General features: G+C 44.0%; 1 protein-coding gene across 1 annotated transcript; it reads left to right on the top strand.

Moving 5' to 3' along the window:
- The first annotated feature begins 204 nt into the window (after window positions 1–204).
- Window positions 205–17,546, top strand: CACFD1 (calcium channel flower domain containing 1). Its single transcript, XM_081896723.1, has 5 exons — window positions 205–494; window positions 5,086–5,158; window positions 10,611–10,736; window positions 13,695–13,802; window positions 13,928–17,546. Exons 1-5 carry the CDS (start codon window positions 365–367, stop codon window positions 14,022–14,024), a joined length of 534 nt encoding a protein of 177 aa, XP_081752849.1. The 5' UTR covers window positions 205–364; the 3' UTR covers window positions 14,025–17,546.
- Window positions 17,547–18,297: the final 751 nt, after the last annotated feature.

Genomic DNA, 18,297 nt, shown 5'->3' with positions numbered 1-18,297 from the left:
ATTAACAAGGGAGTTGCAGCCTTTAACAAACAAAGGTCAGTCTACTTTTCCCTCCTTAAGTCTATGGATGAGAGATGTAGACAGCCCCTCCCACTTCATCCTCTTGCAGAGGAGGAGGGGACCCAGAATGCAATACAAAGGGAGACGCTGGGGGGGGGGGACAGCTGGTTGGGGTGGGCGGGGCTGTCTCCATTGTCAGCTGGAGCTGCTTTTAAAGGGACAGTGGGTGGGCAGTGGGTGTACAGCGATGCGCTGAGGACTAGGATCCTGCCCAGTGCTAGGGGCGGGGGAGAAATTACAGTGGCAAGCAGCAAAGGAGAAAGGTGGATTTACCTGTCGTTTAACACACATACCCAAAGGCAGGATGAATGAAGAGCAGCCTCAGTCAGATGCAGCTACTGCTGCTGCTACCCCGTCTTCCACCGATGATGATGATGGGATGACCTGGTGGTACAAGTGGTTATGCAGACTGGCTGGCATCATTGGGGGCATCTGTGAGTATTTCCTTTACTCCTCCCACCCCACAGTTTTTTCCTCCAGTGATTCCCCTATCCCCGCACCTCCAGAACAAAGTCCCAAGACCCAATTTGCCTCCTATGGTGGGGGCTTGCTTTGCACCGACTGGCTGATTTTGTGTCTTTGGGGATATTTTGCTTTAATTTTCTCTCCTGTAGGGGGCGGGGGAATAGCACTGCAAACTTTTTGTACACATGTTTTTGGGGGTGGGTTTTTTCTTTTAAAAAAACATGTTTTGTCACTCTTCTGTTGTGAGCTGTCAAGAGGACTAAACTATTGACTGCCTTCATTTAAATATAGTTAGTAGGTAAATAAATACCTACATCAGGGTGTGCAATATGCAAAACAGATCAAAAGTGCAACAGGGTAGTGCCTATTTTGCATTAGCAAATGTTTGTATTTGGTGTTTGATTGAGTTACTCAAAGTCACTTCATTGTTTTTTTTTAAAAAATATTAATATCCCACCTTTTCTCAAAGGAGTTCAAGGCTCTCCCCCTCCCCATTTTATCCTCACAGCAACCCTGTGAGATAGGTGAGGCTGGGAGGCAATGACTAGTTCAAGCTCAGCCAGTGGTCTCTCTCATGTCTCAGTCTACAGTGGTGTCATGTGGGGAACACCCACCCAGTCTCTGCTTGTGCCTAAATGCCCCCCACCATCCAGATTCATAAGAACTCCATGACTGAATCAGATCAAAGGTCCAGCCAGCCACATGCCACCAGGAAACCAGTAAGAAGGGTACAATGATATTAGCCATTCCATATTCTTCACCTCCAGGATCTGATATTTAGTGGGTACTCTGCTTCCGACCATGGAGGCTCCACTATCTTATCAGGGCCAGCCGATATTGACTCAGGCCACATCTGCACTACACATTTAAAGCAATAACATACCACTTTAAACAACCATGCCTTCCCACAAAGAATCCTGGGAACTGTAGTTTGCTAAGGGTGCTGAGAGTTGTTAGATGACCTCCTATTCCCTTCACAGAGCTACAGTTCCCGGAGTTCCCTGTGAAGAGGGATCAGCTATTAAATCACACTGGAATTGTAGCTGTGTGAGGCAGGGGCATGAGAACTGGGACCTTATTGGTGGTGACTCCATGCTTGTGACACACCCTTTCAAGTTATTTGCATATGTCTGCCATCTGCGCAGCTGGACTTTTTATATAAAAACCACACATTTCCACGGTCTTTTTCCTTGAAAGATTTAATAGGGCAGCTGGCCTGAAACTTTTGTTTTAGTTAAGTGTTGTTGCTGGCTTTTTTCTAATATTAAGTTTGTTTTCATTCACTACAATGGCCTTTTGCTAGCCTGTGGGTTAGTTAAGGGACCTGGTTTGACCGGTTCTTGATTTGTTTTTGTTTTTAATCGAAATGTAATATTGCATTTTGTGTTTGCCGTAAGCTGCCTTTCAAGGGTGTTGCTCTAAAAGGTGGCCTGGAAACATTCAAATAAATAAAAACAGATAGATAGAATGAAGCTCTTTTCAAAAAGTGCACCCTCTCTCATTCAGGAATGGAATTGAGGGCATGGCTTCCCAGCCGACTGGGTACAGAAGCACTCCGTGCTGTACCATTTTGTTGCAGAGCCCATTTGTATAGTTGATTTGCTCGTTCTCTGGTATTTTGCATTTCTAAGCAGAGTTTACTTTTGTAGAAGTCAGTGTTTTTAAAAAGTGTTTTGCAAAGGCTGATTAAGTTGGGGACTGTGCCTGAGACACTTGCTTACGACTTGAAATAACTTCTCCCTTGCTACACCCAGCCATGGATACCTGTTCCCAGTTGCTTCTCTGTAATGCGATTTCTTCCTCATGGTTTAGGGCACACCTGATAGCGGGGTTGAACTTTGTTCCTGCTGTACTTTGCTCCCTATGTTTAAACTTGTTGTGTAATATTTTGTCAAGCTGGTATTCCTCAGCCCCAGGCCACTCTTTCTGTTCCTTGGATCCCTCTTCACGCCACACCCCTCACCAGCCAAGTGTTGACCCCTCCTTGAGCAGAGGCTCCAGGTTGCCCCCAAGATTAAGGGGGCCCAGCAGATGTGGCGCGTGACATCACAGGCACGATGCATGTGCAACTTCATGTCCTCATGAAGGAGGCCGAGCACTCTGGCGGAGGCTGGGTGCTGAAACTGCAGCACACACTGGGTCCCCTTCAAACAAATATCTAGGAGAGTTTCCCCCCTTGAACTCTGATAATGCTTCCTGCATGTCTACATGGAGGTTAGAGAGGGGTGTGTGAGGCTGTAGAATCTGGCCTACTGTACAAAAATTCACATTCATTGTCCCAGCCACTATTCTCCTTGCATCATGGGTGAGCTGGCTCTGGCTATAGTAGAATTTGGCTGGGTTTCACTCTCTGCTTCTCCTACCCACTTGTTAGGGAAAGTTTCACCTGCTAAAATTCTCAGACCTTTGGCTGCTTTTAAAGGCAGCACTTCCCCCTGCCCCTCCCCACCCACAAAAACAACAACTATGCCCTGAACAGTCCAAAAATAAGCCTTGGAACCACCTGGGATTTGGTCCTCATTAAACTTGCAGCAAGGTTCTCTGCATCCGATACAGCATCAGACCTCTTTCGCGGTCGTCAGCAGGTAACTTAATCCCAGTATTATGCGACACTGCTCATGAAAAAACAAGGGCCAGCAGAGCTGAGTTGACAAGAAATAATGGCACAAAGAAAACAGATGCACACAGATGCACTCAATTCTCCCACCCACCCAAAAAAGCCTTACAAAAATTAGTTTTGGAAACATTGTCGGAGTTTGTAGAGAACAAACGTCCAGTTCTCAAAGCTCTCGGAACCCAGTCTGATTACGTCCAGGAGAATCACATCAAAGTTTTTCCTCTGCTATGAAAGCAGAGCGTGACCTTAGGCGGGTGACTAGCCCTCAGCGTCAGAACCTGTCTTCAGAATGGCCACAAAATTTTGTCATCTTCATCATGTGATGTCACTTTGCAGCTTCACTTCTCACAGTCCATGGTTGAACTGTGGAACTCACTCCCACAAGATGTAGTGATAACAACCAACCTGGATGGCTTTAAAAGAAGATTCGTAGCCAAAATCATGGAGGACAAGGGTATGGATCTCGATGTCCACTGTTGGAAGCGGTGAATACCATTGTTAGTGTGCCTCTTGAAGTCAAACTGCTGTGATCTTCTGTGGTGTGCAAGCCTGGGCAGTATTTGGAGGTCCTGGGTTGCCCAGACTACAAGCCTCTCAGCCTCATCAATGTGGTTCAGAAGAAAGCAGAGCAATATGTTTGGCACCAGCTTGGCTGCAGGATTTGCTGGAAGGAGGACAGCAAGGTGCCATCCATCCATCTTAGGGACTCCAAATTTGTGTAGGATTTACTCCTTAGCCTTCCCTGCCCCCTGAAGATATCCCACAAGGCAGTGGAGGTTTAGGATCAGAGTTTTTCTTCAGCTAGATGGGCTACCTTCCTAGAAGAGTTTGGATTTGATATCCCGCTTTATCACTACCCTAAGGAGTCTCAAAGTGGCTAACATTCTCCTTTCCCTTCCTCCCCCACAACAAACACTCTGTGAGGTGAGTGAGGCTGAGAGACTTCAGAGAAGTGTGACTGGCCCAAGGTCACCCAGCAGCTGCATGTGGAGGTTCTCCAGATTACGAGTCTACTGCTCTTAACCACTAAACCACACTGGCTCTCCTAGGTTGCTGAGCCCCATCTGCCCCTCACTTCCCTCTACAACATGAACGCAAAACGCCTTCTTCACTGTTGGACCCACTATTGGTCTCATCCACTCAATCCACCAGAGCCTGTTTTCACATGCAGGAGTAGTCCCTGACTCAGCAAGGGTTTGAGACCCATCAGCTATCCTTACCTGGTTAGCCGGCCAGGTAAGGATAGCTGATGGGTCTCAAACCCTTGTGGCCACTGTCACATGCTGGCAACTTCTAGGAGTCACAGGTGAGAGCTGGTGGGGGGGAGGTGGTGGACAAGCTACCCCAGAAGTAGCATGTTATGTCCCCTGCCAGATGTACTACCCTTCCCCTAACACCTCATAGGTAAAGGTAAAGGGTCCCCTGACCATTAGGTCCAGTCGCGGACGACTCTGGGGTTGCGACGCTCATCTCGCTTTATTGGCCAAGGGAGCTTCCGGGTCATGTAGCCAGCATGACTAAGCCACTTCTGGCGAACCAGAGCAGCACACGGAAACGCCGTTTACCTTCCCGCCAGAGTGGTACCTATTTATCTGCTTGCACTTTGACGTGCTTTCGAACTGCTAGGCTGGCAGGAGCTGGGACTGAGCAACGGGAGCTCACCCCGTTGCGGGGATTCAAACCGCTGACCTTCTGATCGGCAAGTCCTAGGCTCTGTGGTTTAGACCACAGCGCCACCTACATCCCTCTAACACCTCATACACCCCAGTATATACCAGTGTAGACAGACCAGTTGCTGGGAAATGCAAGTGGACAGAGTGTGCTGTTGCACTCAGGACCTTCTTGGGAGCCTCCCAGAGGAATCAGGCCAGTCACTGTGAGAACAGGATGCCTTGACCCACCAGGGCTGATCTTAACATTTTCTACCTGCTTTGTCCTTTCAGCGTGTGCCTTTGCTGGCCTCTTTAACTGTGTGACTATTCACCCTCTCAACATCGCAGCTGGCGTTTGGATGATGTAAGTAAACTTGACTTCCTTTGCGGTGACTATTTGTTTCGAGTACTGGGGTGCTGCAAGTCAACACCAACTGAGATAGAAGTCTGTTGCAAATGCAGAGGCAGGCAATGAATGATTTGTCCTGGTGGGGTGTGTGGCCTTTGCACTGCCCACTTAGCACAGTCTCTGGCCTTCCTGCCAGTTCCAACCCCCCAGGCTGAATCTACACAGATATAAAAAAACACTGTGAAAGTGCTTTTTTTAAAAAAAATAAAAAGTAGTAAAGTATATATGGAATTTGCCATTAGCTCACCAGTGCCACCTAGTGTCACATTTGTTTAATACACTTAAAATGCACTTAAAACATTATACAGTGGTACCTCTGGTTGCGAATGGGATCCATTCCAGAGGCCCGTTTGCAAAATGAGCAGAACGCAATCCGCACCTGCGTGTCTGCATGTGCGCGGGTCGCGATTCACCGCTTCTGCGCATGCGTGTGACATCATTTTGCACACCTGCGCATGCGCGAGTGGCGAAACCCGGAAGTAACCCTTTGCAGTACTTCCAGGTCGCCACAGGACGCAACCTGAAAACGCTCAACCTGAAGCAAACGTAACATGAGGTATGACTGTATTTGCAGCTGAGTCCCTGTGGCTCCGAAAATAGAAAACAGTTCAGAGTAGCTTTGGGAGAGGGCCACAGCTTACTGGTAGAGCAAGGCTTAATCCTTGGCATCTCCAGGAGAGCCACTGTCAATCAATGCAGACAGTTCTGAGCTAGATGGACATGGGGTCTTACTGAGTACTAGGCAATTCCATGTGCCAACGGGCTGTTTGTTCAGAACCACGAGGACTAGAATCTTACCTTATTTCTAGGGAAAGAGCCATAGCTCAGTGCTAGAGCATCTGCTTTGGATGCAGAAGGTCCTAGGTCCAATTCCCGACATCTCTAGGTGTGGCTGGGAAGTCTCTTGCTCTTAAATCCCAGAGAGCTGCTGCCAGTTTATTTTATGCAATATTAATTGAAAATATTTTAAAGCCACATTTCTGAGTCAATGCCCCAGGGCAAGCAAAGTGGAAGATTTAAAACAACAACAACACAGTACAAACTGAAAAACTTTTAAAACACTACAAAATTTAAAATACTTAAAATTAGAAGTAAAATAAAACACAGAACCCAAGACAACATAATTGAGTCAGACCAAGCTAACAATCACCGTACCTGGAGGGTCGGCTGCATTTAAAGGCACACCAACCACACCCACACTTTCTGAAACAACAAGAACTGAAACACAGCCAAATATTGAAATTTGTGCTTCTCTGGATTTTGCAGTGCAGTTCTCCAGCCAGCTCATATGTCCAAATTTGCATAGATGAAGGTAAAGTGTTCCTATCAGTACATAGATCAGTGAAAGTAACATATAAAAATGCTTTATATATGGGGAAATTGCCGTCTTGGCTGTCTCTTAGTGCAGCCCCAGGTCACTGAGCCTGAGGTTCCACAACCACTGCCTGCCATGAACCATAGCTGTCAACGTTTCCCCTTTTTTTAAGGGAAATTCCCTTATTCCGAATAGGATTCCTTGAAAGAAAAGGGAAAAGTTGACAGCTATGCCATGAACCTCCAATGGCAGGATTGGTAGCAGCAGAAGATATGTTCTGTGCTTAAGGTAATGCTTTATTCTCTTGCTAGTTGTGCTGTTTTAAATGTGCATTTTATATTTGACATTATTAATGTTTTCTTTTGAAATGTTTAAGATAATTTGTTAACATTGCTGCGTTAAATGCGCATTCTGGTTTTTTTAAAAAGATATTTATTAAAGTTTCAAAAATTATATAAAAACAAAACAACAATACACACAAAACGCAAACAAAAACAAGTATAATTTCAATCCCTTATTTTCTTATAACTTACTTGCCCGACCTCCTCATACCTCCCCTTTCTGTATTCCAATTTCTAATTATTAATTCAGCAAATCCTCTCCCTTATTTTTCATTTAATTTTTAGCCTTTCTTTTCTTTTTACTTAATCATTACAGTTGAAAACCACTTAATTTCTAAACCAACGTCATTCTAACATTCATTAATTTTGCAATGTTTCCTAAGATAATCCTTAAATTTCTTCCAATCTTCTTCCGCCCTCTCTCTTCCCTGGTCTCGGATTCTGCCAGTCATTTCTGCCAGTCCCATATAGTCTATCACCTTCATCTGCCATTCTTCCAAGGTGGGTAGATCTTGTGTCTTCCAATACTTTGCGATGAGTATTCTTGCTGCTGTTGTAGCATACATAAAGAAAGTTCTATCCTTCTTTGGCACCAATTGGCCGACCATACCCAGGAGAAAGGCCTCTGGTTTCTTCAAGAAGGTATATTTAAATACCTTTTTCATTTCATTATATATCATTTCCCAGAAAGCCTTAATCCTTGGGCACGTCCACCAAAGGTGAAAGAATGTACCTTCATTTTCTTTACATTTCCAACATTTATTATCAGGCAAGTGGTAAATTTTTGCAAGCTTGACTGGGGTCATGTACCACCTATAAATCATTTTAATAATATTCTCTCTTAAGGCATTACATGCCGTAAATTTCATACCGGTGGTCCACAACTTTTCCCAGTCAGCAAACATAATGTTATGACCAATATCTTGTGCCCACTTGATCATGGCTGATTTAACCGTTTCATCCTGCGTGTTCCATTTCAACAGCAAGTTATACATTTTTGACAAATTCTTAGTTTTGGGTTCTAACAATTCTGTTTCCAGTTTTGATTTTTCCACCTGGAAGCCAATTTTCCTGTCCAACTTGTAAGCCTCCATTATTTGATAATAATGAAAACAGTCTCGCACTTTATCTTTTAATTTCTCAAAACTCTGCAATTTCAATTTGTCCCCTTCTTGTTCCAAAATTTCCCAATATTTCGGCCATTTGGACTCCATATTGAGCCTTTTCACAGCTTTTGCCTCCATTGGCGACAACCACATTGGGGTTTTATTTTTCAGCAAGTCTTTATATTTAATCCATACATTATACAATGCTTTCCTGACAATATGATTTTTAAAAGCTTTATGAGCTTTAACCTTGTCATACCACAAATATGCATGCCACCCAAAAATATTGTTAAAACCTTCTAAATCCAAAATGTCTGTGTTCTCAAGAAGCAGCCAATCTTTCAGCCAGCAGAAAGCTGCTGATTCATAGTAAAGTTTAAAGTCTGGCAGGGCAAATCCCCCCCTTTCCTTTGCATCAGTTAAAATCTTAAATTTTATTCTGGGTTTCTTGCCCTGCCAGACAAATTTAGAAATATCTTTCTGCCACTTCTTGAAACAATCCATTTTGTCCACAATTTGCAATGTTTGAAACAAAAACAACATTCAAGGCAATACATTCATCTTTATCGCTGCGATTCAACCAGACAAGGAAAGCTTCAAATTTGACCAGATTTCTAAGTCTTTTTTCACTTCTGTCCAACATTTCTCATAATTATCTTTAAATAAATTCACATTTTTAGCTGTCATGTTCATCCCCAAATATTTCACTTTCTTAACCACAGTTAAACCTGTCTCATTCTCTTTTTCAATAGCTGTTAAGTTTTCCTCTCTTTTTCAATAGCTGTTAAGTTTTTCTCTAGTACCTTAGTTTTTGACTTATTCAGTTTAAATCCTGCTACTTGACCAAACTCTTTAATTAATTCTAAGACCCTTTTAGTACTAGATTCTGGCTCTTGTAATGTAAGTACCAGATCATCTGCAAATGCTCTCAATTTGTACTGTTTAGCTCCGACCTGTATCCCTTTAACCAGCTGATCCCTTCTAATCATGTTCAGCAAAACCTCCAGGACTGATATAAAAAGTAATGGGGAGACTGGGCACTGACGTGTCAATTTTTCTATCTTAAATTCTTCCGTAACCACATTGTTCACAATTAGCTTAGCTTTTTGCTCAGAGTATATTGCACCTATACCGTTTTCAAACCCTTGGCCTACCCCCATCCCCTGGAGATTCTTCCTCATAAAGCTCCAAGAAATATTGTCGAAGGCTTTCTCCGCGTCCACAAATATCAAAACTGCTTTAGTGTTTATATTCACTTCTAACTTTTCCAAAATGTCAATTATATTCCTTACGTTATCTGACAAATGTCTTCTTGGGAGAAAGCCCGCTTGGTCTCCATGAATCTCCTCCATCAGAACTTTTTTCAGTCTCTTATGCGCATTCTGTAGTTGGCCTCTTTTGCAATGTTCTGTTTTGAAATCTTTAAGATAATATTTTAGTTTCCTGTTAAATATCTTTGTTTGAATGTATACTTGAATTTCTTTAGTAATGTTTTATTCTGGATTGTTTTATTTGATGTTTCAATGTCGGTTCTAAGCTGCTTTGAGATTTTTTAATTAAGAATATAAAGCAGTAGAGAAATGAATAATAATAGGCAAAAATTCATAACAAAATGTGCACATAGGAAAAAGTTTGGGGTGGTTTTTCATGTGGACTTTTTTTTTTACAAAGGAAAATATTGCACATTTGTAGAAACATAAAGAACTGAACTTAAAATCAGAAAAATGAGAAACTGAGAGAAACCAAAACTGGCAGATTTGCCCATTCCAATTACAGTGGATCTCAAATGCCTTGGCTCCTGAACAAATCGATTCCCAAACGATTGAAACCCAAAAGTGAGTGTTCCGGTTTTCAAACAATTTTTGAGCGGCTGAACGTCCGGCGCAGCTTCCGCAGCTTCTGATTGGCTGCAGGATGCTACTACAGCCAATCGGAAGCCACGCCTTGGTTTTCGAACGGTTCTGAGTTGAACCGGCTTCCAGAACGCTTTCTGTTCGAGAACCAAGGTATGACTGTACTAGCTAAATAGCCCTCTGGCCCCAGTAAGGTTATAAAAGCTTAGAACCTAAAGCAGTCTAAGAGTTTCACTGGCTGTGGTGTCTAGGACTTTTGAGAAAAGGCAAGCAAGGGTTGACATGGTAGAAGTTCATAAATTATGCATGGCATGAAGAAAGTGGGTAGAAAAAAAGTTTAAATCATGGGCATCCAACATGGCTGAAAGTCAAATAATTTAGGACAGACGAAAGGGTGGACTTCTTCTCTTAGTGTAGAGAAGAACTTGCTCCCACAGGAGGTAGTGATGGCCACCAACTTTTAGACGCCTTTAAGAGAAGATTAGGTAAATTCATGGAGGAGAAGGCTATCCATGATTTCTAAGCTATGATGGCTCTACCCTGTCTCCACACTTCAAAGCAGCAATGCTTCTGAATGCTGGAAACAACAGGAGAAGACAGAGCTCTTGTCCTTGGCTTCTGCTTGTGGGTTTCCTATTGGGGCAACTGGTTGGCCACTGTGAGAACAGGATGCTGGACTAGATGAGCCATTGGCCTGATCCAGCAAAAAATTCATGCGTTCACCAGATGGGTCCTTTCATTATGGATGGGGTGGGTTCTCTCTGGTTTTGAGTGTGACTTCTTGCCCCAAAGGTTGAATGCCTTCGTCCTTTTCCTGTGCGAGGCCCCCTTCTGCTGCCAGTTCATCGAGTTTGCAAACGCTGTGTCAGCAAGGGCAGACAAACTGCGTCCATGGCAGAAAGGTGCCTTCTACTGCGGGTAAGTGTGTCCTGGGGTTGGGAGTGACTCTGGATTGCCAATATTGTGCCAGAGCGATTCAAGTGCATACCAAAGCTCTAAATTTGCACAGTTAAAGTGCTCTGGCATAACAAATCCACAGTAAACACAACAAAGCATACTCTTTGTGGTTTGGAAGGGGACGGTGACTAATGAGAAGAATCACAGAATCATAGAATAGTTACAGGTACGTAGCTGTGTTGATCTGCCATAGTCGAAACAAAATAAAAAAAGTTACTTTCAGTAGCACCTTAGAGACCAACTAAGTTTGTTATTGGTATGAGCTTTTGTGTGCATGCACACTTCTTCAGATACACTGAAACAGGAGTCACCAGACCCTTATATATTGTGAGAGGGTGGGGAGGGGTATTACTCAGAAGGGTGGTGGGAATGGGTGATTGGCTGATAGGTGTGGTAAACCTGTTGACGACTGTTGACGACTGCAATTGGTCTTACAGGAAAAAGCAAGGGGTGAGATGGCTAAAAATAGCTTTATCATGTATAATGAGATAAGAATCCAATGTCTCTATTCAGACCAGGTCTCTCCATGGTTTTAATTTTGGTAATAAGTTGCAATTCAGCAACTTCTCTTTCCAGTCTATTTCTGAAATCATAGAATTGTAGAGTTGAAAGGGACCATGAGGACCATCTAGTCCAAAGCCCTGCAATGCAGGGATCTTTTACCCAACATGGGGCTCAAACCCATAACCCTGAAATTAAAAGTCTCGTGCTCTACCAACTGAGCTATCCCAGAGTTCATACACACACACACACACACACACACACACACACGCATACAGTGGTGCCTCGCAAGACGAAATTAATTCGTTCCACAAGTCTTTTCCTCTTGCGAGTTTTTCGTCTTGCGAAGCACGGTTTCCCATAGGAATGCATTAAAAATCAATTAATGCGTTCCTATGGAAACCGCCTTCAGACCAGGTCCAGGGACAGTCTGTCCCCCGACCTCTTCTGAAGGCTGGCGGGGGGCAAAAGGCTTTGCTCCCCCCCGCCTGCCTTCAAAAGTGGTCCGGGGGCTTTTAAATCGCCCAGGGACAGTCCCGGGGCGATTTAAAAGCCCCCGGGAAGGCAGGCAGGGGGGACAAAGACTTTTGCCCCCCGCCCGCCTTCGGAAGAGGTCCTGGACCTCTTCCCGGCGGCAGCGAAGGTGGGCGGGGGGCAAAAGTCTTTGTCCCCCCTGCCTGCCTTCAAAAGCCATCCGGGATAGCGGGAAGCGCTTCCCTGCTATCCCGGACTGCTTTTAAAATGCTGGCGGTGGGGAGCAAAGCCTTTTGGCCCCCGCCGGCCTTCCTGGACCTCTTCTGAAGGCCGGAGGGGGGGGAAGGCTTTGCTCCCCACCGCTAGCATTTAAAAGAGGTCCCCGGAGATTTCCCTATGGGCTTTCTTCTTGCGAAGCAAGCCCATAGGGAAATTCATCTTGCGAAGCACCTCCAAAACGGAAAACCCTTTCGTCTAGTGGGTTTTTCATCTTGTGAGGCGTTCGTCTTGCAGGGCACCACTGTATATATATATATATATATGCAGGTTTTGGTGTCCTCGGGTGTCTTCCCGTGTAAAAGTTGGGGTGTCTAGGCGACGTTTCGACGAGGTCTCACTCGTCATCTTCAGGCTGGTGCTTTCGGCTTCTTGTTACTGGAACAGAGCTCTGTTCCAGTAACAAGAAGCCGAAAGCACCAGCCTGAAGATGACGAGTGAGACCTCGCCGAAACGTCGCCTAGACACCCCAACTTTTACACGGGAAGACACCCGAGGACACCAAAACCTGCATTCCTGTACCCGTGAAAATCTACGAAAGCATATATATATATATATATATATACACACACACACACACACACACACACACACACATATATATACATATATATATACATATATATATATATGGCATTTGTACCCTACTCTTCAGCCAAAAAGGTTCATAGAGCAGCTTGCAATACAAACAAAACAAGACAGTTCCTACCCACAAGCTTACAATCTAACAAGAACCCACATGACACACAAGGGGGAAAGGACACGGAGGGTAGAGGAAAACAAAAAACACAGGCACAGATTTCTAGACAGTTGTTCCTGTATTGACCATCTGGTCCTGTATAGGGTCAGGAGGTGCCTGATGAAGCTGGGCCTCAAGTAAAGCTGATGAAATGAGCCTGGCTTCCTGGGGTGGAATGGCTGCCTTCAAGTAACAGTTAAGGAAGAAGAGGCCTGGTGGAGGCTGGCCTACTCACTGGGAAGAGGGGTTGATAATTAAACAACTCTGGGAATTGTAGTTCTGTGAGGGGAATGGGGTTTTCTAAAAATTCTCAGCTAACTACAATTCTCAGGATTCTTTTTTTGAGGGGAAGCCATGACTGTTTAAAACTTATCTAATAAAGCTTTAAATGCATGGTGCAGATGTGGCGAAAATCTTTTAAATCAAAGGTTAATGAGTGTTGCCTGGCGTATGCTTCCTAGAAAAGTTTTTAATGGGCAATATCTCATATTTGGAGTAGACCTGATCAGTCATTTGTCCAGTAACTTTCAGTGAATCTACTCTGACACTGACCTGTTGGATATCACTCAATATGTTTAAAATACAAATTGTTCTAAACTTTCCCCCCTTGAATGAGTTTGGTTCTTGAAGCTGGGTATGTTTTCCCTCTCCGCAGACCCCTTTCCAATATCTGATTTGTATGTACCCTAAATCTGGTTGTGTGATTAAAACACATTGTAATTCATGGGCATGCATGCCTAACTTGGGTTCATTCACTTCAATAGGTCATTTCAGTGACCATTTGGAAGCGAAAAATCTGAGGTCACAAATCCTGTACCAGCAAACGCTTGGTCCACATTTGGGTCCTTGTTTTGCTAGGCATCCTGTGTTGAAGTGGATTGCAGCACGACACTGCCTTAACTTCACAAGTTTCCTCTCTTTTCCCCCAGGATGGCTATATTCCCAGTTATACTGAGTCTGACTCTGACAACTTTATTAGGCAATGCCATTGCCTTTGCGACGGGAGTGCTCTATGGACTTTCAGCATTAGGCAAAAAGTAAGAGAGAAGAGTTTTCCCTCCCTCCCTATTTCAGCCAGTGGATTGCTGGTCTTTCTTGGGTGCTGTGCCTGTCAAAACCGCCACTCACTCCAAGCTGCTATGCTGTCTTTTGCCTTTTGTAGGGGAGACGCCATCACGTATGCAAGGATGCAGCAGTTGCAACGGAAGCAAACAAACGAAGAAGGAATGACAGGAAGTGTCGAACCGCAGGCCGTGTGACATCGCCATTCTTTTGAGGCCAGTCATTCCCATCTCATTGAAAAGCAAAGCTTGGGAATTCACTCCAGCCTTAGAAACTGGCCTTGGAATCCTGTGCTGTGAAACTCTTTCAAAACTTCTAATTTCAAGCCGGAGAGTGCAGAATGAAAACATACCTTCTCCTTTGTCCCCAGAACATTTTTTTAAAAAAGAAAAACACATTTATGCAACACTGTGAATCTTATATGCTGCAGCTTTAAGGGGGCAGGATTTAATGTGGGGGTCCTCCCTTCTCCCACCCTGCTCCTTTCTCAGGTTGGTGTGGAACCAAATAGGGTGAACAAGCCCCATTTGTCACATCACTGTGGTGGACTCTTAGTCACCTGTGTTGCAACAGCCTTTTGATACAATTTTAGCAGCTCAATACGGTACTTCTGAGATCATCAGAAGCTACATTCTAGGCCTTGATTTTATTTTGACATTTGGGGTGATGGGGAAGCTATTTTGGGAGCTGGAAAATGTGGTACCAAATGAATTCTAGGACCTCAGTGTTGAATATCTGAGCCACCAACCCAGTCTCTGATTTGGTGTTCTCTCTTAGAGTTACAAACTTTGGGGGCTTGATGGACCTTGCTGTCTTCCTACTTTAGAGTCTTGTTTTCCCACCTCTGCATTGCAGATAATTATTCCCCTGATTAATTTTTAGACCCATTTCTTTAGTAACTTTAGAACTGAGCAAACTGTGTGTTGATTTGTGAGATGCATTTTCTTAAGGAGAGAAATTACTTGAAAACCTTTAGTTTGTTTGCATTTGTTATTTTTCCTTTTAGGATTATTCAGCGGGGGGGGGGGGGAGGAATAGCTTTTGCTGTGGGGGAAAAGGATAACTTTTTGGAGTGGTCCTGGCTTCCAAGGGTGGAAAGGGCAGCCATTGTTGCATCCCAAAGTCTAGCAAAGGACCCCCTGCTTCCTTGAGAGAACTGTCGCTCTCACTTTGCAGCAAAGATGGCCATAGGTGGCATGAGAGAATTATTGGTTTACAATACCTCAAAGCATTTCAAGTTAAGGGCCTCAATAAGCCCCTTCCCCGTCTCCCATAAAAAACACTTGAGCTGCAATTATAGGCATTTTTTGTACATGTAAAAAGCACAAATCTTAGGTTCCATAATGCAATACTGTAAAATGGTTCAAGCAGTTGGCCAGTTTTGTTTCTGGTCACTGCTTTTTATAACTGGAAAAAACTTCCTTGCCCTGAAATGCTATGCAGTTGCAATCTTCTTTGCTACTGCTTAACCTGTTTTACTACTTGATAATTCCACTTTCCGTATTTATACCCTGTAGCTATAAATTTAATTTATTATTCCTTTTCCTTGTAATTTGCTTTGGAAAGCATAAGAAATGTATTATTATTATTTATTTGGAGTTCCTCGAACTGTTCTGGTGGGGGATCTGTTCTCTTGGGGTATAGAACATGAGTCAGGTGCTTTCATTTGTTGGGAAACAATTTCTGTCTAGTAGTGTTAGGTCACTGTCTTTTTAGGAAGAGGGAGATGGGGCTAGTTGGGAACTGAGTAGGGCACAGAAATAGTGTGAATAGACTTAATTAGTCTATAGATGTAGTTGATAGAAGGGCGTGTGAGAATCTTACCTGCCAGATGCAATGTTGTGTCCCACCGCTAAGGGTCAGTATTTTCAAATGCATTATCAACAAGAAGTGATGGTATTATAGGCTTCCTTTAGGAGGAAATGCTTTGCTAGAGATTCCAGTTTCTTGTTGAAAGATAAGGTTTCAGAGGAAGGGACCTTTGTCAAAAAGCTCACCCCGTCTCTGAAGATTGAACAAAGCTGGATCACTGCCATTTTGAAAGAGCATAAAAGAATAAGGCAGTCTCTTCTCAGACATAGTTAATTTTTGTGAATAATTATTGGAGACTCTGGATTCTACATTGTAAGAATTTCTTTTTATTTTACTGTGCTGTATAAGAGATAACATTTTCTTGTTTCTAGGATGAGTATTGCACAGTATTGTCTGATTTTTCCCTTCAGGTGTTTTTTTTTTTAGCATGCAACAAACATACCACTTGTATTCACCAACACCATCTTTCAAGCAGATGGAAATGCAATGCAATGATTTAATTCTAGGATCCCTTCTGAAATTTATTTATCTTGTAATTCATGGCGGAATGAAAAGCTATTGTTTGAAAGACAGTGCATGCACCCTAGTGCAGGGGCACAGAATCCTTGTCAGCCTGAGGGCCACATACCCTTTTTGACAACCTTCGGGGCCACATACCAGAGGCAAAAGTGGGCCAAACGACAGGTGTAACATTTGTACAGTAGACGAGTTTCAGCACACATTCACACATGCCTTGCTTTCCTCCATCCTGGTAAGCAAGCAAGAGGCACCTTCAGGGTCCTAGGACACATTTCAGCCTGGCAAAACCACTTGAGGATGTGATGCAGGGCTGCTGAAGGGCGTGGCTTGGGGAGCTTTCTGAAGGCTGGTTAGAGAGACCTGGAGGGCCACAGCTGGCCCCTGAACCTGAGGTTCCCCATCCCTGCTATTAAGGGGCCTCAGCAAGAGCTGTGCTGGATCAGACCAAAGGCCCATCTACTTCAGCATCCTGGTCTTATAGTGGACAACCAGATGCCTGTGGAAAGCTCACAAGACAGACCCAAGCACAACAGCACTCTCCTCACTTGTGATTTCCAGCAACTGGCACATACAGGCAAGATGTAAACCACCTAGAGAGCTGCAGGTATAGGGTGGTATATAAATTCAATTAACAACAACAACAACAACAACATAGCAGCTGTGGCCAATAGCCTTATTACCCTTCACAAATTTGTCCTAACCCATTTTAAAGCCATCTTTGCTTGGCGCCCCTCATGGAACAGCTCTCTGGAGTAAAATCCATAGCTCAACTACGTGCTGTGTGAAGAAGTCCTTACGCCTGTCTCGTGAATTATATGATGCACTAGTGGAGGTATATTGCATAGAGTATGTCCCCTAGATGTTCATAGATTACAATTCCCATCAGCCCCACCCAACATGGCCAATGGCCAGGGATTCTGGAAGTAAGATTCGGGAAGGCAACTGGCTGGTCATCTCTGGCCTACAAGATAAGCAACCATGAGCAGATGGCCTCCTCCTTTTCAAGGATGTGAATCTTTAGGGCCCATGAGGCAGATGAAGCAGCCCAGCTTAGGCAGTGGAATCCCATGGGTTAGTGCTGGGGTTGTGCAGCTGTGGCTTCCAGGGGGATTTCGCTGGAAGTCACCATACAACTCCAGTAAGTGAGGCTTTGAGGGGGCGCTGCTACAAGGGTGCACTTTCCTGTTTCTCCTCAGTTGGCAAAATGGGATGGGCCACTTCTGTGAAGCTGAGACTGTTGGCTTGCATCACTGGTCTACGGGGGAAAGGGTTGATCTGAGTAAACCAGTTTTTATTCTGTGTAGAATCCCTTGACAACCACCAGTTTACTGAACCTGCCTGTCACTGATCCCCTTTTTGTGTATGCAGTGAATAAAAAGACCATTCTACCTCTGGTAATAAGTTCTTCAGTTTCAAAAGCTACTTACTACGGTGGAATGTGTGTGTGTTTGTGTATGTATGTGCTTCCTGCTGCTAAAGAATGTGCTCTGGAAACAGAAAAAGCAGGATGCATTCTATGGAGCTAATTCCTGTGGATTAAAGAGCTTCTGGCCCTTTTGATCTTTTCAGAGCTATTTCAGACTTAGAGGAGCTACTTCCTATCTTATGAAAATTGCACGTGTTTCACTTTTTCTGAAAGTTCCCCAGTACAGAATTGGGTGTTTTGCATGGCTTTACTTTTTAATCACTCCAAGTTCTAACCATCATGATTCCAGAAGATAGCTTGAAAGTATGCTGACGTGGATGATGAATGTTCAAAAGACCAAAAGTGAGGGGGAGATATCCAGCAACTAAGGGTTGTGGGGAGTCTTGGTACTACTGAAAAGCTCCTACTTCTCCTGTAGTTGTTGAGCTTAACCTAGTCCAGGCATGTCCAAAGTCAATTTCGGGTGCTTAATCCGGCCCACCGGTCAGTTTAATCCTGCCCCTGTGGCAATTTATTTCCTGGGGTAAAATCCTAAAAAACCCTCAACAACTTCAATCCTAAAAAAGGTTAACAATTTTGGTTGGCCCTTTGGTCGGCCCTCACAACCCTTCACTTCATCAAATCTGGCCCTCTTTGAAAAAAGTTTGGACACCACTGAACTAGTCCATAAAACCCTCCCCCTTTTCTCCAATCCCCTCTTGCACTGTCTTCTT

Source organism: Podarcis melisellensis, assembly GCF_964234715.1.
Source record: "Podarcis melisellensis genome assembly, chromosome: Z".
NCBI classification, from domain to species: domain Eukaryota; kingdom Metazoa; phylum Chordata; class Lepidosauria; order Squamata; family Lacertidae; genus Podarcis; species Podarcis melisellensis.
Note: the sequence above shows the minus strand (reverse complement) of the source record. Positions and strands in the feature narration are given on the sequence as shown.

Excerpts from the sequence above, each read along its gene's own strand:
- CACFD1 (XM_081896723.1), top strand. The coding sequence starts at position 365 with ATGAATGAAGAGCAGCCTCAGTCAGATGCAGCTACTGCTGCTGCTACC. Across the intron at positions 495-5,085 it reads TGGCATCATTGGGGGCATCT|CGTGTGCCTTTGCTGGCCTC; the intron begins GTGAGTATTTCC and ends TTGTCCTTTCAG. Across the intron at positions 5,159-10,610 it reads GCAGCTGGCGTTTGGATGAT|GTTGAATGCCTTCGTCCTTT; the intron begins GTAAGTAAACTT and ends CTTGCCCCAAAG.